The 23778-nt window shown below is 41.3% G+C and overlaps 1 protein-coding gene across 1 annotated transcript; it reads right to left on the bottom strand.

Annotated features, from left to right (window-relative positions):
• Nucleotides 1-4792: 4792 nt before the first annotated feature.
• LOC138893855 (uncharacterized) lies at nucleotides 4793-14209 on the bottom strand. Its single transcript, XM_070178521.1, has 6 exons — nucleotides 13922-14209; nucleotides 11722-11967; nucleotides 6418-6918; nucleotides 5889-6019; nucleotides 5546-5739; nucleotides 4793-4800 (listed from the first exon to the last, which is right to left on the bottom strand). Exons 1-6 carry the CDS (start codon nucleotides 14207-14209, stop codon nucleotides 4793-4795), a joined length of 1368 nt encoding a protein of 455 aa, XP_070034622.1.
• Nucleotides 14210-23778: the final 9569 nt, after the last annotated feature.

Below are 23778 nucleotides of genomic sequence, written 5' to 3'. Positions count from 1 at the left end.
TAGGTTGATTTTCTCATTTTTGGGATTTTAAAGTTCGGGCTAGGGCGATATTTGGTGAGATTTCTACCTAGATTGAAGAGTTAAGTGACTTCTAATCAATTTTGTCCATACATATTGAATACCTATTGATTTTTACACCTAGATTATGTGTGTTTAAGGTGAAATTTGGAGATTTTTGGTCTATGTATTGGAGAGTAAGATTTAGAAATTTGAGCGTCAAATTGTGGTTGGAATTGGATGGTTTTGGTATGGTTGAACTCGTAATTGAATGGGTGTTCGGATTTTGTGAATTTTGTCGGGTTTCGAGGCATAGGTCCAGGGTTGACTTTTTTGGTTGACTTTTTGAATTAAGTTAAAGAACTTAGCTTTATCGTATGGAATCGATTCATATAGCTTGTTATTGATTATATTAAGTTGTTTATGACTAGATTCGAGTCGTTCGAAGGCCGATTGGCAAGGCAAGGGTTTGTGGAAGAATTGGGTTGCGCACTTTGAGGTGAGTAATACTTTTAAACTTGGAACTGAGGGTATATACACCTGGAAACCGTGTTATTTGGGTCTTGTTGGGGTGACGCACATGCTAGGTGATTCTTTGTACTGTGTTGTTATCAAGTCTTCTCCTATCCATGGAAACCATACTTGTTAGAGTAATTTAATTGTGAGTCATGTTAGAAATCATGTTTAGGCTATGTGCTTATTTTGTTGAGACTCACTGAGGTTATTTCTATTGTTTTGAGTTATCTGCATTAACTGTAATTATGTACTCAGTCATGATTCTTCATTTGCATATCATATCTCAGTCTCTATTATCATTTACTATTAAATCATGTGTTATCATTGTTTGGGCTGAGTGGTATGAGATTTGCGAGCCCTTGAAGCTTGAGAGATTGATGACTGAGGTGGGCCTAAGAGCCGGATTGTGATTGTTATTGTGGATCGGGTTACCCGCTGCAGCAGGCCATGTAGGCTTATTTATTATTATGTATTGCGCTGCATGCCGCAGCAGGCCTTATAAGCTTATTTATTATTATGGATCGGGTTGCACGCCACAACAGGCTTTATAGGCTTTATATTAGCGCTTGGGCAGGATCCGCCCCTATGGAGTCTGACACCAGCAGTTAGCGCAGGCACATTAATATCTATATGTGCTTTGGTAAGGGACATTGATGCAAGAAACCCGTACAGTGTTGAGTGATTGTGTGTGTGATGAGTGGGCACTGATATAGACAGATTGACTACTCTGAGACTGTGAGTACCTGGGAATATCATTGTGATACCTTACATTGACATGCATATTTGACATGTAGGCATAGAGATGTACCATTCCTCATGCTTGGTCTCAAATTGTGAACTTGAAAGCATGTCTAAATTTCTGTACCATGAGCGAGCTGGATATGGATGTTTTCTGAGTTATTTACTGTCATTGCCATTATCTTACCTATGTTGTCATTATATTGGTTATGATTGTATCCTTCTAAGCTCGTCATTGCTTTCAGCCCAAGGTTAGCCCTGTTACTTATTGAGTAAATTGGGTCAGTTGTACGCATACTACACTCTGCACTTCGTGTGCAGATCCAGGTACATCTAGACACATTGATTGCTAGATTGGTGCTAGTACTTGCTCGGAGACTTTGAGGTAGCTGCTATGACGCCCATAGACCTTTATTCTCCTTCTTTTCATTCTATTACTCAGACAGTTGTACTAGAGTTTCATTCTGTGTTGATACTTAGTAGTGTTTATGTACTCGTTGACACCAGGTTTTGGGATGGTTGTTGTAGAGTTTCAGTTACTTTTATCAGATATTTATGAGATTTTCTGCTGTTGAGTTTATTAAAATATGTTTTATTTCAATGGTTTAGTTGTTATGTGATTGTCAGCTTGCCTAGAAAGTGTGTTAGGTGCCATCACGATAGGTTGGGATTTTTGTTCATGACAACGACATATGGTCGTGGAGCCTTGGAAGCATTTTGACTTCCTTTGCAAGAATTATATACTTAGTTGTTTGGAAGATGGCATGTATAATGACTACAACATCATGGAAACTTTGACAAATGAAGTTTGTGGCTTCTAAATTTCTGGACATCAAAGTGGTTGACACCTAGTCTAACATAACTCAAGTCCAAGACTTACAAGTCATCTTTCATGATATCCTTGTTGAACGTATGGTCATCAATGAGGTGTTTCAAGTAGTGACAATTATTGAAAAATTACCTCATTTATGGAAAAATCTTAAGGATTACTTTAAACACAGGTGTAAGTAAATAGCGCTTAAAGACATTATAGTTTGTGTAAGGATCAAAGAGGACAACAAGGCTGCTGAAAAGAGGTCTCATGAAAACTCAACAATAATGGGAGAAAATATTAAGGAAGCACCATCAAATAAGAAAAGAGAAAGAAACTGTTAGGTAGTCGTGATGGCACCTAGTCTCTAAGACTATGTAAGCCTAACACACATTAAGAATTTAACAGGAATAACGGCTAAGATATTAAATTAAACTGATGAAAATATCATAATATAACCAAACGGTACAACCACCAAATAATTCTCAAAACCGGTGAACCTGAGTCATATTCTCTAAGAAGTATACTGGAAATCTCTAAATATAATACTGTTTGATGTGAAGATAACAATAGAAAAGACAATAGCAGAAGGTGACATTGAGGCATGCGAGCATCAAGCAAGTATACCTTGAAGTTTTCGAGATGTCCGGGTCAACTCACTATTATCCAGCAATAGCATAAGTACCTGGATCTGTACCAAAATATGTAAAAGTGTAGCATGAGTACACAACAACAGTACCTATTAAGTATCAAGCCTAACCTCGGTAGAGTAGTGATGAGGCCAGGTCAAGACACCTACTAGACATAGAATCCTGTGTTGAGTATTAATATAATCTAATAACGGAAAACAAGAGATAAATGACAACAAAATAGTACGATTATATAAGGCTAACAACAGAAATTAAAGCAATAAGGACAACAAGGAATGATCATATGATAAGAACAACAAGTGATCAAATACAGACAAAATACAAGTAAAACAAATGAAGGATTAACAATAACCGTTAAATCAACAAGCCTTCTCAATATAGAATGTACAACAAGAATCGTATATGAGGTACCACAACTCATATTCACATTTCACAAGTCACAGTCACAATCTTCCTTATATCGCCACGTGAGCCTTGCATTTATTTTAAAAACTTTTTTCCCGAAATAGCTACACGCGCTTTAGCCCCCTTATCTCACCGCGTGGCTTCAAGTAATTCCCTTAATAGAAACACCCGTATATATCCCATCTTATCTCGCCGCATGCGCATCAACACATATCCTTACACCGCCGCATGCTCATCAAAATCACAACACAATAATCAACTCGCACCACATGTGCCCATATGCCACATCATTGCCAAAATCAACAATAACAATGTTACCACAACACATAGCCCACGGCTCAATCACAATGTATACAAGAATCTCAACAACAACAGAATGAACGAGAAATAACTCGACAAGAAAAGGTATTCCAATAACCAACAATTTCAACCACAACCGTGGTAATAGCTTTCACAACTTCAACTTCAATAACTCAACAATGAAGGTATTCCCATGAAATGGCAACTTCCAATTCATGTACGTAACTTAAGTTTAACAATGAAAGAGATAGCATGAAATATAAACTACGACTAAATGCATGAGATAAGTCAACAATGGAGAGAATAGCATGTAATAACAACTAAAAATAAATGCATATAAAAGTAACCTTGACAATGGAGACTAGATCATGTAATATCGAGTTCAATTAAGGCATGTAAGAATAAACTTGACAACAAAGGATAGAACAAATAATGATAACTTCAATTTAGTGCTTATAAGTAACCCCCGGTCAAATACCACATATAAGTCCATGTAGACACTCGTCACCTCGTGTACACATCTTTCACATAATTCAAATAGTATAATCAACCCAAATCCTAAGGGGTAGTTCCCCCACGCAAAGTTAGAAAAGATACTTACCTCAACTTGGCCAAATCAACACTCAAAAATAGCTTTTTCCCGTAAAATTCGCCTTCGCACGGCTCAAATCTGACAAAAAATGAATTAATATCATCAAACAATGCAAGAGAAACCAATTACGATTAATAAAGCTATGATCTTTACACAATTTCTCAAAATTTAACCCCGGGCTTGCCCGGTCAAAACCCAGGTCCAAGGGTAGATCTCGACTACCCATAACCCTTGATTCCATATATGTAATCTTGTTTTCAAATTTGAGTCCACTTCGACTCTCAAATCCCAAATTTTCATTTTCCAAAATATAGATAAAAATCCCCAAAATTTCTCTTAGATTCTCATTAATTTTAAATCTCATATATAATCATGTAACATAGTTGAAAAATTGATCAAAATCATTTACCCAATGATTGTAGGTGAAAATCCCCTCTCCAAATCACCTCCTACCGAGTCTAGGGGTTCTAAAATGAGAGAAATGAGATCAAATCCCGACTTCCTAACCCTTTTGTTCAGGTGCAGTTGTCGCAATTGCGAAGAAGGACTCGCAATTGCGGCGCCTAAAAACCTAATGGGAAGTCGCAAATGCGATATTGACTTCGCATTTGCAAAGTCTTCTCCCCTCACAAATGCGACCTATTAGTCGCAAATTCGAACCTACCCTGTTCCAACCTCTCTTCGAAATTGTTATCAAGGTATCGCAAATGAGACACCTGAGACTCCCTGCTATGGTCGCAATATGCTGGTGCTCGCAATTGCGACAACTGGAACACCCGCACACTAGCAACCTGGAATTGAGTCCAAACCATTCTTAAACATGTCTGAAACTCACGCGAGCCCTCGAGGCACCAAACCAAACATCCACACAAGTATAAAAATATCATGCAAAATCGCTCACGTGATCAAAACACCAAAATAACATCTAGAACCACGAATCGGATATCAAAACGCATGAAATTCAAAAGAAACTCAACAACCTCTAAAATTACAACTAAGCGTCCGAATCCTATAAATCCAACTCTAAATTACACAACATTTTGCAGAAAAGTTCCAGATAACATAACGGACCTATTCCAAGTCCCGAAATCAAATGCCAAACCCGATAGCCACAAAGTCGAACAACGGTCAAACTTAAGGAAATATCTAAACTTCAAATTTCGAACTTTCGACAAAATAAGTCAAATCAACCTAGGGACCTCCGAATTCAATTCGGTACATATGCATAAGTCCAAACTGATGATACGAACCTAGCTGAGCTACCAAAATACCGTTTCGGGATCGTTTTCACAAAAGTCAAAATCGGTCAACATTTCCAACTTATGCTTCAAGACAAAGAACCAAAGGGTCCAAATCATTCTAAAATTTCCAAGAAATAAAACTAACCAACCTTGCAACTCGTTAAAACAAAAAATACACATACATGAAGCTTTAAAATAGGAAACGGGGCTCAAATACACAAAACAACCGATCAGGTTGTTACATTCTCCCCATCTTAAAATAAACGTTCGTCCTCGAACGTGCATAGAGACATACCTGAAGTGCCAAAAAGGTGAGGATAATGACTCTGCATGTCATGCTCGATCTCCCAGGTTAGCTCCTTGACCAGTTGACCCCTCCGTTGAACCTTCACTGAAGCAATATTCTTTGACCTTAACTTCCAGACCTGTCTATCCAAAATAGCCACCGGCTCCTCAACATAAGTCAAATCCTTACCCAATTGGACGGAGCTGAATATAATACATGTGATGGATAACCATAATACTTTCGGATCATGGACACATGGAACACCAGGTGAACTCCTGATAAGTTGGGTGGTAATGCAAGTTTGTAGGCCACATCACCGACCCTTTCAAGGATCTCAAAAGGACCGATATACCTAGGGTTCAACTTTCCCTTCTTCCCGGACCTCATCATACCCTTCATGGTTGAAACTATGAGCATAACTCTCTCTCCCACCATAAATGCTTCATCACGAGCCCTCCGATCAGCATAACTCTTCTGCCTAGTCTGTGTCATACGAAACCAATCCTTAATCAACTTGAATTTCTCCAAGGCATCCCGGACCAAATCAGTGCACAACAACCTTACCTCTCCCGGCTCAACTCAACCAACTAGAGAATGTCACCATCTGCCATATAAGGACTCAAAAGGAGCCATCTAAATACTCGATTGGTAATTGTTGTTGTAAGTGAACTCTGCGTGCTATATGAACTTATCCCATGAACCCCCAAAATCCATGACACATGTACATAGCATGTACTCCAGGATCTAAATGGTGTGCTCGGACTGCCCGTCCGTCTGAGGTGAAATGTCATGCTTAACCCGACTTGTGTGCCAGACTCACGCTGTAAATCTCTCCAGAAATGTGATGTGAACTGCGTGCCTAGATTAAAGATAATAGAAACCAGCACACCATGAAGATGTGCAATCCCACAAATAGAAATCTGAGACAGTTGCTCTGAAGAGTATGCAGTCACAACCGGAATAAAGTGTGCAGACTTGGTCAGTCTATCCACAATAACCCATACTGCGTCAAATTTCTTCAAGGTTTGTGGGAGCCCAACAATGAAATCCATGGTGATACGCTCCCACATATACTCTGGAATCTCAAGTCCCCGAAGCAAACCGCCTGGCCTCGGATGCTCGTACTTAACTTGCTGACAGTTCAAACAATGAGCCACATACTCTACTATATCTTTCTTCATTCTCCTCCACCAGTAGTCCTGCCTCAAATCCTGATACATCTTTGCGGCACCCGAATGAAAGCAATACTGCGAACCGTTGTCCTCCTCAAGAATCAACTCACACAACCCATCTACGTAGGGCACACAAATCCAGCCCTGCATCTGCAATACCCTATCATCTCCAATAGAAACCTCCTTAGCATCATCGTTCTGCACCGTGTCCTTAAGGACAAGCAAATAGGGGTCATCATACTGACATGCCTTGATGTGCTCATACAAAGAAGGCCGATAAACCACACAAGCAAGAACCCGACTAGGCTCCGAACATCCAATATCACAAATTGATTATACAAAGCCTGAACATACAATGCTAACAGTCTCTATCCAACTGGAATATATGCAAGGCTACCCACACTCTCAGCCTTTATGTCATTCCCCAAACTCGGGGAGCGCGACTGCCGCTCAACCGAGTGAACCCTGTCGATCAAGCCTATTAGATTTTTTTCTACCCAAACCTTATCCATGAATAAGGATAATACATATTTTCGTTAATTAGAGAGTAGGGAGATCATGTACATAATACTAAACCATTTCATTAGTTATCTCATTTAATAATTCTCAAAAACGACACACACACACCTTCATGGTTCAAAGTGGAACAAGTGATTTAATCACAACACAACTAGTTTAACATTCCCAACACCCATACACAACCCACACTTAGTCTAAGAAGCCTCTAAAATACCAAATAGGACAATGATAGTGTCGGCAACAAGGCTCTGGCTATACCACAAAATACGATAACACATACGAAACAAAAAATGCACAACCTCGGAATGAAATGGGCCTCACCAAGTCAGCTGGGAAGAATGAGTACCGCTATCACTGGTCAATATCCTCTGCTGTGGAACCACCTGCATCCATTAAAGATGCAGTGCCCCCGGTAAAGGGGACGTTAGTACATATCGAATAGTACTAGTATGAAAACCAAACACCAATTTAAGAACTCGAAAATACAATATGAACACGAAGAACTAGAGCGACAATAGAATAGCTTAGATAGCCGGTTAAACCAAAACGAGCTTATCAAGAGCTGCCATTAACATTTATAGAATTCAAGATGAGATCATCTGTAACCATTTCCACACAAAGCGGCCCCGCTGCCTCACCCCAATATATATGGGTGGAGGTGTAATCATAATACCAAAACTCTACTCAAGAGGCCCTGTCGCCTCACCCCAATGTATGCGGGTGGAGGTGTAAACACAATAGCCATTTTCACACAAAGCGGCCCCACCGCCTCACCCCAATATATGCGGGTGGAAATGCATCAACAACAGCAATACCTACACAAAGCGGCCATGCCGCATCTCCCCAATATATATATGTGGGTGGTGGTGCAACAACAATACCAAAATCATACATAAAACGGCCCTGCCGCCTCACCCCAATAGATGCGGGTGGAGGTGTAACCCCAATCACAATCTCTACACAATTTGGCAAAATAGTTTTCCACATAAATCACGACTTGGAATCATAACACGTAGATACACAATCCATAGTTTGGAACACATCCTCAATTTATAATACAATATCATGAGAGCATTTGAAACACAAATTAAACATATATCTTTATCACAAAACTTATTCGGAATACTCAACTTGCAATAAATATCTTGGAACTTACAAGGATATTGGGGTTCCAATTCTTAAAGAAGAGTTTAGCCAACATACCTCAATTGAGCTTCCTTAAACTTTTAAAATGTTTCGAAATTCTTAGCAACTTCAATCTATTTTAGAAATAAAATAAATGAACCAAATATTAGGAGGATGATCATGGTTCTAGCTCATTTGATCATTTTATCAAACACTAGGTGTGCATTAGGGTTTCAAGGTCCTTTTACGGAGGATTCATTCACCCCACAACCCACTCTTTACCATTTTTATCTCACAATCTTCCTACACCCGTTGATGACACATGCATGCAAAATAAACAACCCTCATACCCAAAAATTGTTTTGCTAATTACCATTCTTAGCTATATATTGAAATTAAGGGCTAGGGTGTAGAATCTTACCTCTATGATAAAGACCTAGTGAGTTTTCCTTGTTAGTCTTCAAAGAATTGAGCAAGAATTGAAGGACAATTTGCTGAAGATCACTCTCCCACTCTAGGGAACTCTCTCACTCAAAAAATATCAGGTTTTAGCTCAAAAATGGTCCATTGCATCTATTTAATCGAAGTAGGGTCGGGTTGTAAAAACCCAAAAAATGAAGCTCCAGAACAGGGTATGCGGTCGCATATACGACCGCAGAATTGATATGCGGTCCGCATATCGGCCGCACAATTTGGTGCCAAAAACTGGAAAAATTCTGCTTGGGTCTACGGTCACTATGCGGCCCACAGACCTGTTCTACGGTCGCATAATGAACCGCAGAACAGTTTTGTAGTCGCATAGTCGATCGCAGAATGGAATCCAACCCAGCCCATACCTGCCTCACTTTGCGACCATTATGCGGCCCGTAGAGTGATTCTGCGGTCGCATAATGGACTGCAAAAATGCATTTCTCTGCCAAAACTTTTCCTTTACGCCTCAATACATTGTTCGACCCAAAAAGTCCAAGCCATGAAACATTATTTTCCTTTGCCAAAATTTTACGGGGCCTTACATTCTCCCCTATTATTTTCCAAGCCAAAATCTGTTATTACCATCAAATGTGGCTAAACTATTAATTCACACTCAATAGTCGTTTCAAAATTTGGCTAACTCCTTAAATTTCCAAATATTTCGCCAGAGTTTCCTCTGTAACTGGGTCTATCCACCTGTCAGAGAGCCCTAGAAACACATCCTCAAAACATATATATAATCCAATGACGTAACATAAATCATAAAAACACCAACCGTGGACTCACATACAATATATTTAGAAAGAAGCACATTTACATTAACTGAACAAGTGATCCAAAAATCCATAGGTGACAGTTTTATAGAAAGGTTACATAGCTTATATAAACAAGTAAGGATACTTCTTTTTCATCTCTTCCTCGTCCTCCCAAGTAGCCTTTTCAACCTGCTAGTTTCGCCACAACACCTTCACGGAGGCAATTTCTTTATTTCTCAACTTTCGGACTTGCCTATCAAGAATGGCAACTGGAATTTCTTCATATGACAGTTCTTCATTAACCTCAATGGTCTCAACCGGCACAATAGCAGACGGATCTCCAACTACCTTCTTCAACATAGACATATGGAATGCCGGGTGCACTAATGACATCTCAGGTGGTAGCTCAATCTTGTACACTACGTCACCGATCCTCTGAATGATTATGCATGGTCCAACATACCTCGAACTCAATTTCCCTTTCTTTCCAAATCGCATTACACCTTTCATGGGGGAAATTTTCAAGAATACCTAATCATCTTCTTTGAACTCCAAATCCCCACGACAAACATCCGAATAGGACTTCTGATGACTCTGAGCAGTCTTCAACCACTCCTTAATGATCTTAACTTTTTTCATAGCCTGATGCACGAGGTCTGGCCCTATTAACTCTACTTCCCCAAGCTCGAACCACCCAATGGGAGATCTACATATCCTACCATATAATGCCTTAAATGGTTCCATTTGAATACTAGAATGAAAGATGTTATTATAAGCAAACTATATGAGTGGCAAATGATCATCCTAGCTACCCTTGAAGTCGAGAACACAAGCACGCAATATGTCCTCAAGCATCTGAATAGTCCGCTCTGCTTGCCCGTCGGTCTGTGGATGGAAGGTTGTACTAAGATTTACCTGCGTACCAAAACCTTGCTGAAATTTCTTCCAAACATTTGCCGTGAACTGAGCCCCTCGATCGGAAATGATGGAAACTAGAGTGCCATGCAACCTGACTATTTCTTTGATATACAACTGAGCATACTGTTCCGTTGTGTCGGTAGCGTTAACCGGCAAAAAGTGCATTGATTTCGTGAGTCGATCCACAACCACCCAAATTGAGTCAAACTTGCATGGAGTGCGTCGTAATCCAACCACAAAATCCATATTAATCATTTCCCACTTTCACATTGGAATTTCTATGTTTTGTGCCAACCCACCAGGCCGTTGGTGTTCAGCCTTTACTTGCTGACAATTCGGACACCTTGCCACAAAGTCCGCCACATTCTTTTTCATGTCATTCCACCAATAGGCTTCCTTAAGATGATGAATACATCTTTGTAGACCCTGGATGTATGTAATACCTAGAAGTGTGAGCCTCGGTCATGATTCTTTCCCGGAGATCATCTACATTTGGAACACATAGCCGCCCTTGGTACCTTAGAGTACCATCATCCATGCCAAGAGTAAAAGCCATAGTTTTATGTTTTTGAATCCCCTCCTTCAATTGCACCAAAAATGGATCGTTGTACTGCTTCTCTTTGACTTCCACAACAAGCGATGATTCAGTCCTATCTTATTCAATTACCCCTCCTTCATTAGAGTCCACAAGACGAACTCCCAAACTAGCCAATCGATGAATTTCCTTGGCCAACGGCCTTTGACATGCCTCCAAGTGAGCCAAACTACCCATAGATTTCCGGCTAAGAGCATCCGCCACAACATTGGCTTTCCCCGGGTGATACAAAATATCGATGTCGTAATCCTTGAGTAACTCAAGACATCTTCTTTGCCTCAGATTCAGCTCCTTTTGTTTGAAAATATATTAAAGACTCTTGTGGTCCGTGAATACATCCACATGGACCCCATACAAATAATGATGCCAAATCTTTAATGAAAAAACCACCGCCGCAAGTTCTAACTCATGTGTTGGATAATTCTTTTCATGATTCTTGAGTTTCCTGGAAGCATAAGCTATCACCTTGCCCTATTGCATTAATACACACCCAAGCCCAATTCTTTAAGCATCACAATATACCACAAATCCATCTGCACTCTCTGGTAAGGTCAACACCGGTGCCGTAGTCAATATTGATTTCAACTCTTGGAAGCTCCTTTCATAAGTATCGGACCATTGGAACTTAACCGCTTTCTGAGTCATTTTAGTCAACGAAGAAGCAAGAGTATAGAACCCCTCTACAAACTTCCTGTAATGCCCTGTTAAACCCAAGAAACTGTGAATCTCGGTTGACGTTGTAGGTTTAGGCCAATTTTTCACCGCTGCAATCTTTTGAGGATCAACCTTAGTTCCTTCTCTAGAGACAACTTGACCCAAGAAGGTGACAGATTTGAGCCAAAATTCACATTTTGAAAATTTTGCGTACAATTGGTGCTGATGAAGAGTTTGCAAAACTGACCTGAGATGAACGGCATGGTCCTCTCGACCTTGTGAATACACAAGAATATCGTCAATGAATAATATCACAAAGGAATCTAGAAAAAGGCTTGAAAACCCAATTCATAAGATCCATGAAAGCCGCCGGGGCATTAGTTAGCCCAAAACACATTACCAGAAATTCAAAGTGCCCATACCGGGTCTTGAAAGTTGTTTTCGGAATATTCTTCTCCCTAAACTTCAATTGGTGATACCCGGACCGTAAATTAATTTTGGAGAAGTACCTAGCACCTTGTAACTAATCAAACAAATCATCTATTCTTGGTAATGGGTATTTGTTTTTGATTATGACTTTGTTAAGTTGCCGGTAGTCAATACACATCCTCAGTGATCTATCTTTCTTCCTCACAAAGAGAACAGGTGCGCCCCATGGTGACACACTCTATTGGATGAAATCCTTCTCTAACAATTCCTTCAATTGTTCCTTCAGCTCTTTCAATTCAGTTGGTGCCATCCTGTAGGGTGGAATAGATATAGGGTGCGTGTCTGGCATAACATCAATCCCAAAATCAATCTCCCTATCTGGTGGGATCCCAAGGAGTTCATCCGGAAAGACTCCCAAAAATTCATTCACTACAGGCACGGACTCAAGTGTAAGTGCCTCAGCATCGGTGTCCGTAACCCGGACCAAATGGTAAATACACCCCTTGTTGATCATTTTTGTGATCTTAAGGTAAGAAATAAACCTACCCTTTGGTACTACATCATCGCCCATCCACTCAGTAACTGGCTCATTTGGAAATTCGAACCTAACAGTTCTGGTTTAGCAATCAACCTTGGCAAAACATGAATAAAGCCAATACATCCCCATTATCACATCAAAATCGACCATTCCCAATTCAATAAGATCGGCCACGGTATCCCGACCATGCAACGTGACAACACAATCCCTATAAACCCACACGGCCAAAATAGACTCACCAATCGAAGTAGATACAGAGAACGGCTCATGAAGCTATTTCGGTTCTATCCCAAATTCCATAGCAACATAAGGAGTGACATATGAAAAAGTGGAACCGGGATCAAAAAGAGCATATACATCATGGGATTAGACAGACAATATACCTGTGACAACATCTGGAGAAGCCTCGGAATCCTGACTCCTCCGCATAGCATAAAATCTGCTGGGCCCTCCCGAATTTTGTGCACCACACCTAGCTGCACCACGCCATGCGGGTGCTGGGGTGCCTCGAGCTGGAGGTGTTGTGGATGTAGTAGTAGCAGAATTAGCTGGCTGCGCTGCACCTCTGCCCATATTTCGGCTAGACGAGCGGCAATCCCTCTGAATGTCACCCCTCACACCGTACCCATAGCATATAGGTAGGTCCATGAAGCAAGCCCCAAAGTGCATCCTCCCACTCTTAGGGCATGGGAGCCTCTGTTGCTGAAACCTTCTGTCGGGCTGACCCTGCTGGTGGGGTCCCATGTTGCCCTGACTGGGTCTAGATGACTGTGCACTCATCGAAGACTGAGCCAATGATTGAGATGGCCCTGATGACCCTCACCTGAATGCCGACCTACCACTCCCCAAGTTGCCCACGGACCGGGCCTTGCTGTTACTCTGACGCTCCCTTCTATTCTTCAATTTATGGGTCAATGTGGCTTGAGCAAATGCCACCATCTTACCATAGTTCATATTGGAATTCAAGGCAGTTGTAGAAGCCTCATTAATAACCAAGGGTCTAAGGCCCTGTATAAACCGGCGCACTCTAGCCTCAGTAGTGGGCAACATGTGAATGGCATACTTGGAGAGGTGCGCAAACTCTATATGATACTCCCACACTTTTATACTACCCTGCTTCAGGCTTTCAAACTAAGCGGCACGGGCTGCCTTAGTTTCGGCAGGTAAGAAATGATCCATAAAGGCATCTGTGAACTCACCCTACCTTACCGGAGGGCTTCCCTCCTCGTGGGATTCCTCCCACAACTCAAACCAAGAATAGGCCACCCCTTTTAGGCGGTAGGAGGCCAACTCCACTCCCTCCGTCTCTGTAGCATGAATAACCCGGAAAGTCTTGTGCATCTCATCAATGAAGTCCTGGGGGTCCTCCTCGGGATTAGTACTCATAAACACCGGAGGATCTAGCTGAAGAAACTTGTTCACCCTAGAACTAGCAGATTTCCCTGGATGACTGGAAGAAGTAGGCCCAACACTCGATCTCTGGGCCTCAGAAGCCATTATCTATGCCAATATATGTATGGCTCCCCTAAGATCAACATCAGAAACACCAGAATCGGAAGCTAGAGCTAGAGGTGGAACTGGAATATTAGTTGGAGGAACTGTTGCACCCTCAGTAGGTGTAGGGATAGGTGTAGTCTAATCAGCTGTGGTAGAATCAGGCAATGTAGTAACTAGGGGAATATCCTCACCCCTCGGGTGCTCAACAGCATCGTGAAATATAGGATCGACTGCCACTCCCGGGATTACATTGGCTCTTTGTCCAGTTCTTGCCCTCTTCTTAGGTTCCATGTACTGAAAATTAGAGCAACTCACGAGTTAAAGGAGGAACAATCTTACAATCAGGATTGACGCACAATAACATGAAAGAAGGGTATTATTCCTAAATGCCCAAGTAGCCTCCAACATATAGATGTGGTCGACAATACATCGATAAGGAGGACTCTACTAGACACAGCTCCGAGACATCCTAGGACACTTTAAAACCTTAGGCTCAGATACCAAGTTTGTCACGCCCCAAACTCGGGGAGCGCGACCGGCGCTCAACCGAGTGAACCCGGCCGAGCAAGCCTATTAGATTTTCTTCTACCCAAACCTCGTCCATGAATAAGGATAATACATATTTTCGTTAATTAGACAGTAGGGAGATCATGTACATAATATTAAACTATTTCATTAGTTACCTCATTTAATAATTCTCAAAAACAACACACATACCCCTTCATGGTTCAAAGTGGAACAAGTGATTTAATCACAACACAACTAGTTTAGCATTCCCAACACCCATACACAACTCACACTTAGTCTACAGAGCCTCTAAAATACCAAAGAGTACAATGATAGTGCCGGCAACAAGGCTCCGGCTATACCTCAAAACATGATAACACATACGAAACAAAAGATGCACAACCCTAGAATGAGATGGGGCTCACCAACTCAGCTGGGAAGAATGAGTACCGCTATCAATGGTCAATATTTATAGAATTCAAGATGAGATCCTATGTAACCATTTCCACACAAAGCGGCCTCGCCGCCTCACCCCAATGTATGCAGGTGGAGGTGTAATCACAATACCAAAACTCTACTTAAGTGTCAATGCCGCCTCACCCCAATGTATGCGGGTGGAGGTGTAAACACAATACCCATTTTCACACATAGCGGCCATGCCGCCTCACCCCAATATATATATGTGGGTGGTGGTGCAACAACAATAACAAAATCATACACAAAGCAGCCCTTCCGCCTCACCCCAATATATGCGGGTGGAGGTGTAACCCCAATCACAATCTCTACACAATTTGGCAAAATAGTTTTTCACATAAATCGCGACTTGGAATCATAAAACGTAAATACACAATCCATAGTTTGGAAAACATCCTCAATTTATAATACAATATCATGAGAGCATTTGAAACACAAATTAAACATATATCTTTGACATAAAACTTTTTCGGAATACTCAACTTGCAATAAATATCTTGGAACTTACAAGGATATTGGGGTTTCATTTATTAAAGAAGAGTTTAGCCATCATACCTCAATTTAGCTTCCTTTAACTCTAAAATATTCCGGAATTCTTAGCAACTTCAATCTATTTTAGAAATATAACAAATTGAACCAAAAATTAGGAGGATGATCATGGTTCTAGCTCATTTGAGCATTTTATCAAACACTAGGTGTGCATTAAGGTTTTAAGGTCCTTTTATGGAGGATTCCATCACCCCACAACCCACTCTTTACCATTTTTAGCTCACAATTTTTCTACACCCTTTGATAATACATGCATGCAAAATAAACAACTCCCATACCCAAGAATTATTTTGTTAATTACCCATCCTTAGCTAAATTTCGAAATTAAGGGCTAGGGTGTATAATCTTACCTCTAGGATGAAGACCTAGTGAGGTTTCCTTATTATTCTTCAAAGATTTGAGCAAGAATTGAAGGAAAAATTGTTGAAGATCACTCTCCCACTCTAGGCAATCTCTCACTCTCAAAATATCAGGTTTTAGCTCAAAAATGGTCCATTGCGTCTATTCAATTGAAGTAGGTCGGGTTATAAAAACCCAAAAATGATGGATATGCAGTCGCATATGCAACCGTAGAATGGATATGCGGTCTGCATTTCGGCCGCACAATTTGGTGCCAAAAACTGGAAAACATCTGCCTGGGACTGCGGTCACTATGTGGCCCACAGACCTGTTATGCGATCGCATAATGAACCGCAGAACAGTTCTGCGGTCGCATAGTCGATCGCAGAATGGCATCTAAGCCAGCCCATACCTGCCTCACTATGCGGCCATTATGCGACCCGCAGAGTGATTCTGCGGTCGCATAATGGACTGCAGAAATGCATTTCTCTGCCAAAAATTTTCCTTTACACCTCAATGCATTGTTCGACCCAAAAGTCCGAGCCGCAGCGAGCTCCTCAAACACGTAAGCCTAGTCTGGCACCATGAAACATTATTTTCCTTTGTAAAATTTTATGGGGCCATACACTTTCTACTCAAGGTAGCGCCCACCACATTGGCCTTCCCAGGTTGATACCGAATGGTGATATCATAGTCTTTTAATGGCTCTAACCACCTACGTTCCCCATGTTCAGATCGTTTTGCTTAAATAAGTGTTGTAGACTCCGATGATCTGTGAACACCTCACAAGATACGCCATAGAGATAGTGCCTCAAAATCTTCAATGCGTGAACAATGGCTGCTAACTCTAAATCATGAACGGGGTAGTTATTCTCATGGGACTTCAACTTACGCGAAGCATAAGCAATCACCCTACCTTCTTCCATCAGGACACACCTAATGCCAAACCATGAAGCATCACAATAAACTGTATAAAAACTTGATGCTGAAGGCAAAACTAGAACAGGAGCTATGGTCAAGGCAAACTTAAGCTTCTGAAAGCTCTCCTCACACTCGTTGGACCACCTGAATGGAGCACCCTTCTGAATCAATCTGGTCTAAGGTGTAGTAATGCACAAGAAAACCTTTACAAAATGGCAATAAGAACATGCCAAAACCATGAAACTCCGAATCTATGTAGCTGAAGATGGTCTAGGTCAACTCTGAACTGCCCCAATCTTCTTTGGATCCACCTTGATTCCCTCACTAGCCACCACGTGACCCACAAACACCATCGAATAAATCCAAAACTCACGCTTGGAGGATTTTGCTTATAATTTCTTCTCCCTCAAGGTTTGGAGCACGATCCTTAAGTGATGCTCATGATCCTCCCAATTGCGAGAATACACCAAAATGTCATCAATTAACACGATGATGAAAGAATCAAGATATGAATGGAACACACTGTTCATCAAGTGCATAAAGGTTGTTGGGGCATTGGCTAGCCCAAATGACATCACCAAACACTAATAATGACGATAGCAAGCCCTGAAAGTAGTCTCCAGAATGTCTGAATCCCAAATCTTCAAATGATGGTACCCTGACCTCTAATCAATCTTTGAGGATAGCTGAGCACCCTAAAGCTGGTAGAACAGATCATCAATACGTGGTAGTGGGTACCTATTCTTGACTATAACCTTGTTTATTTGCATGTAATCAATACACATTCTCGTAGAGCTGTCTCTCTTCTTCACAAATAGAACTAGAGCACCCCAAGGCAAGACACTTGGTCGAATGAAATCCTTATCAAGCAACTCCTGAAGTTGTTCCTTTCATTCCTTCAACTCCACTGGTGCCATACGATTTGGTGGAGTAGAAGTGGGTTGAGTGCCCGACACCAGGTCAATACCAAAATAGATATCCCTATCAGGCGGCATGCCCGGTAGGTTTGCTGGAAACATATTTGGAAAATCTCTCACTATCAAAACTGACTCAACAGTAGAAGTATCAGCACTGACATCCCTCATAAAGGCTAGATATACTTCATACTACTTCTCAACCATTTGTTTTGCCTTTAGGAAGGACACAACTGTTGCATAGCCAATGTCACGGTCTTGGCGTGACAATCCAGAATAGCATGATAGGGAGACAACCAATCCATGCCCAATATCATATCAAACTCTAGCATGCTGAGTAGAAGAAGGTCAACTTTGGTCTCATAACCATCGATAGTACCAAACACGATCGATAAACACTATCTACAATAATAGAATCCCCCACAAGCGTGGACACATATACAGGAGCACTCAATCTATCACGAGATACATACAAATATGGAGCAAAGTAAGATGACACTTATGAATAAGTGAAACCTAGATAAAATAAAATTGATGTATCCCTATGACAGGCCGGAATAATACCTGTGATGACAACATCCGATGCAACAGCCTCCGCCCTACATAAAAAACATAGAAACGAGCCTGGCCTCCCCCTCTAGGGCGACCTCTACCCGCCTGACCTCCACCCCTAGCAGGCGATGGAGGTGGAGCGGGGACTGGAGTAGCAACCATGGCCTATGAACCTTATGGGCCATATGGAATCCATGGAGCCTATGTAGTCTGTGGAGGTGCACAAGTCTGGGGCAGTCCCTCACCATATGCCTGGTATCTCCACACTCTAAACAAGCCCTCCGTGGGCATGGCTACTGAAAGTGAACTAACGTGGTCGGCTAGACTGACTGCTGAAGGCACACCGTGTAGGAGGTGCACTAGAAATGGCTATGCATAATGGGCGATCTAAGACCTCAGAATAGCTGGAGCATTACGAGTATATGGAAGTGCTGAATGAATTGGTCCATTCACATAACCTCTGCCATGAAGATTTGAAATTAGAGCGCGGGCACCATTATATCCTCTAGAATCTCGAGGCCTCTTGGCCTCATTATCCTCCCTCTCCTAGCCCCGCATACGCTCTATCCTCCGGGCAATCTCTATAACCTACTGAAATAGACTTTTTGTCTCCAACTCCCGATCTATGCTAAATCTAAGACCATAACTGAGCCCCTCGATGAATCTGTGGACTCGCTCTCTGACTGTAGAAGCCAAAGCAGGTAGATGTCAAGACAACTCACTGAATCCGATGGCATACTCTTACACTGACATAGCCCCTGACGCAACTTCTCAAACTCTATGTGTCATGCATCCGGGAGGGTCTGGGGACCATACTCTCTCAAAAACATCTTTGAAAACTAAGTTCAATTGAATGGAGCTACATTAGCTATCATGCCTTCCTTGTAAGCCTGCCACCACCAATATGCTGCTCCTAACAACTGAAATGTAGTAAAGGCTACTCGGCTCACCTCCACAATGCCCATGGTGCGGAGAATAAGGTGGAACTTATCATGAAAACCTTGCGCATCCTCAGTAAATGCGGCACTAAAAGTAGAAGGATCATACTTCTTCAACCTCTCAAGCCTTCTTTGCTCCTCCTCAGATTCCTTTGGCCTGACCTCAGGCTAAACCGGAATAACATGTTGTGCTGGCATAACACCCAAAACATGATCAACATGGATGCACTGCTCTCGAGTGCGACTCGAGGACTCTGAGCTCCTCCCCCAGCATGAGATGTAGCTGGTGCAACTGGGATTACTCCCGCCTGAGCTAAAGTACCGAACATACTCATGAAGTGTGCTAAAGTCTCTTGGAATCATGGGGTAGCAGTAGGCATCTCAGGTGCATGTCCCCCAACTGGAGTTGCTGGTGGCTCCTCAGTCGTTGCTCGAGCAGGTGCTTTGGATGCAGCCGTGCCCCTACTCAGCCACTACCTCGGCCCTGGCCTCTCATGGCTATAGCAGGGGCACAGATTTCTGATCATATGATCTAGCAGTACGTGTCCTCACCATCTATGAGAGAATAGAAAGACAAAGGCTCAGATCTCAAAATCAACAAATCCGCACGATAGAAATCAAAGAAGTGGAATTCGCTAATAGTCTTGTAGCCTCTCGAAGATAAGTAAAAATATCTCGTTACCGATTCGCAAGACTCTACCAAACTTCCTTATTACTCGTAGCACCTATGAACCTAGAGCTCTGATACCAATTTGTGAAAATCCCAAAATTCTACCTTAGGTAGTCGTGATGGCACCTAGTTTATAAGACTACGTAAGCCTAACACACATTGAGAATTTAACAGAAATAACGGCTAAGATATTAAATTAAACTAATGAAAATATCATAATATAACCAAATGGTACAACATCCAAATAATTATCAAAACCGGTGAAACTGAGTCATAAGCTCTAAGAAGTTTACTGGAAATCTCTAAATACAATAATGTTTGATGTGAAGATAACAGTAGAAAAGAAAACAACAAAAGGTGACTTTGATTCCTGCGAGCGTCAAGCAGGTATACCTTAAAGTCTCCGAGATGTCCGGGTCAACTCAATGGCATCCAACACGAGCAGAAGTACCTGGATGTGCACAAAATATAAAAAAGAGTAGCATGAGTACACCACAACGGTACCTAGTAAGTATCAAGCCTAACCTCGGTAGAATAGTGATGAGGCCAGGTCAAGACACCTACTAGACATAGAAACCTGTGTAGAGTATTAATATAATCTAATAATGGAAAACAAGAGATAAATGACAACAAAACAGTACGATGATATTAGGCAAACAACGGAAATTAAAACAATAAGGACAACAAGGAATGATCATATGATAATAATAACAAGTGATCAAATACAGACAAAATACAAGCAAAACATATGAAGAATTAACCTTAACCGTTAAATCAACAAGCCGTCTCAACATAGAATGTACAACAAGAATCACATCCGAGCTACCACACCACATATTCACATTTCACCAATCACAATCACAATCACAATCACAATCTTCCTTATATCGCCGCATGAGCCTTGCATTTATTTTTAAATAAATTTTCAAAATAGCTACACGCGCTTTAGCCCCCTTATCTCACCGTGTGGCTCAAGTCATTCCCTTACCAGCAACACGCATATAAATCTCACTTTATCTCGTCGCATGCGCATTAACCCCTATCCTTATACTGTCGCATGTGCATCAATATCACAACACAATAATCAACTCGCACCACAAGTGCCCATATGCCACAACACTACCAAAATTAACAATAACAATGTTACCACAAAACATAGCCCACGGCTCATCCACAAGGTATGTTGGCTAAACCTCCTCCCTAGAATTGGATTTCATGATCTCCGTATGAATTCCAAGTATGATTGGTCCTAGTTCCTATTCTTATTGTAGCAAATAGCACAAATAATTGATGTACCACATGTTTATTTACCCAAGTCATATTTGTTTTGCTCTCATTATACCATGTTCTCCCTTTTTAAAAATACTTCAAGTGTGATTAGTTTATCAACCGCTCATGAACTCAGTCCATGATTCCATTGAAATCACTATGATCTCCTTTTGTAAGTATTTCCAATGTGTTTTGAACTCTTATGTACTTGTGAGTTGAAGCTATAATTTTTCTAATGTTTTAAATGCTTTTTGATAATCCATTGCAAGTAAAGGAATGAAATGAAATTTGAAATGCGGTCATCGTGCCAAGAATGAAGATCATCATGTATGGATAAGAGTTTCAATGAAATGAAAGAGTTAATGAAAAGCTATGATATGAATATAATTCTTTTATATAAAAAGTATTTTTGAGAGTATCGTTATGTCACTGAGGAAGGCTGGGTAAATGCTCAAGCCCGAAAATGCGCGTGCCAGTGTAGGAGTTGATTGAGGGGTGAATCCCCGTTATATTATGTTGAGATTATTCTCCTTGATTGGGATGACTTGATAGCTAGCAAAGACCATGTTGATCCACACGACATTGTACTGAGACAGCCTAGTGTATCGAGCGAAAATCGGACGCCATGCCGCGCACATGGTAGTGATTTTGTTTTTCTATGTCGATCCTCATACATTGGGGTGAGACGGCGTAGCCGATCGGGGCAGAGATAAGAATCCATGCCATGTGCATAGTGGTGTGTCTTTACCAAGGATATCCCAACCAAAATTATTAATGAAAGTTTTCTTTGATTTAACTTAGTATTTAAATATTATTGGTTTTTTTTACAGATTCCATGTTCCTCTCCTTTTATCTTGGCATTCTGTTCCATGAGAGGGCATTTAGCTTTACATACTAGTACTATTCTATATGTACTAACGCACTTTTTGCCGGGGTGCTGCATCTTTAATGGATACAGGTAGTTCCTCAGCAGGCCGGAACTGATCATTGATAGCAACATACCCTCTTCTCAACTGATTTGGTGAGCCATACTTCATATTAGGGCCTTGTGTCATTTTGATTCGTGTACATTATATTTTAATTTGAGGTATAGCTGGGACCTTGTCACCAGAAATTCCATATTAATCTCTTGTTTACTTAGAGGCTCCGTAGACATGCTGTATGATGTGTTTTGAATGGGGAAAAACAAATTAAAAATGTTGTTATAATTGTCGGATGTTTTCACTTCTAAATGTGAACCTGTAATCTTTTGGTAATTATCAATGTAGCTCCTTTAAGTAATGAAATACGATGTTGTACCTATCCACTCATTGTCTATCTCTTGTCATTTATCCTCGAATCACTCATGAACAATGTTGGGCAGTAGACATCAAGTAGGCTTGCTTGACTGAGATATTTCGGTTGAGCACCGGTCTCGCTTCCCAAGGTTGGTGTATACAGTAAAAACTGGTTAGTCCTTCGTACGAACTGGTTTAAATGGTAATACATTGGATCGGAGAAGCATCTTCATAGTATCAGTTTGAGGTCCGAAATCAGGTCACCAAGCTTCGAGCTCGAGGGACCGATCAATGTCGAGCTCGATGTCATTATCGAGCTCGAATCCAAGTCGAACTATGATGCAAAGTAAAGTTATCGATCTTATGAGGTAGAGACCGACCAACACTAACCCCGAATCAATACAAGGATCCGAGTCAGAATCGAGCTCGAGTCAAAATCGAGAGCTCGAGTCAAGACCGAAAGCTCGATTCAATATCGAGCTCATAGACAAGAGCCATTGCAATCCCACTAGAGGAGAGAATCCTAGCAGGAACTATAGAAAATCTAATTTATCATGGGTCTCCCACTATGTATTTTTAATTATATCTAAAGTAAGATCCCTCTACTATAAAGGGGATGGTTATTATTTCTGTAAGGACCAAGTTTTTTGCTTACATTGTAACTCAATGGGTACGATATCGAATATCAACCTCGTACGTCCATTAAGTCTCAAATTTTAGCGAACTTCGTGGCCGATTTCATGCCGACCCTCGTACCCAAAGTTGAAAAAGAATTCTTATTGAAATCGGGTACATCATCGGGGGTATGGACCCTTTTCACGGACCGGGCTTCGAACGTGAAGGGGTCCGGGCTAGGCATCATTTTAAAGCCGCCCACGGGTAACACTATTAGGCAATATATCAAAACTACTCGGTTGACTAACAATGAGGCCGAGTATGATGCCATGATTGCAGTTCTCGAGCTAGCTAAAAGCTTGGGAGCAGAAGTCATTGAAGCCAATTGTGACTCTTTGCTGGTGGTAAATCAAGTAAACAAAACCTTCGAAGTTCGAGAAGATAGAATGCAAAGGTATTTGGACAAACTACAGGTAACTTTGCACCGTTTCAAAGAATGGACCTTACAACATGTACCTCGAGAACAAAATAGTGAGGCCGATGC

The sequence above is a fragment of the Nicotiana tomentosiformis genome, chromosome 6 (assembly GCF_000390325.3).
Source record: "Nicotiana tomentosiformis chromosome 6, ASM39032v3, whole genome shotgun sequence".
Lineage (NCBI taxonomy): Eukaryota > Viridiplantae > Streptophyta > Magnoliopsida > Solanales > Solanaceae > Nicotiana > Nicotiana tomentosiformis.
Note: the sequence above shows the minus strand (reverse complement) of the source record. Positions and strands in the feature narration are given on the sequence as shown.

What these genes read in the sequence shown, in the direction of transcription:
- LOC138893855 (XM_070178521.1), bottom strand. Translation starts at nt 14,209, where the DNA reads ATGGCTTCTGAGGCCCAGAGATCGAGTGTTGGGCCTACTTCTTCCAGT. An exon ending in CTAAAATGACTCAGAAAGCG is followed by an intron (nt 6,919 to 11,721) that starts GTTAAGTTCCAA and finishes CTTGTCCTTAAG; the next exon opens with GACACGGTGCAGAACGATGA. An exon ending in AAGGGAAAGTTGAACCCTAG is followed by an intron (nt 5,740 to 5,888) that starts GTATATCGGTCC and finishes TATTATATTCAG; the next exon opens with CTCCGTCCAATTGGGTAAGG.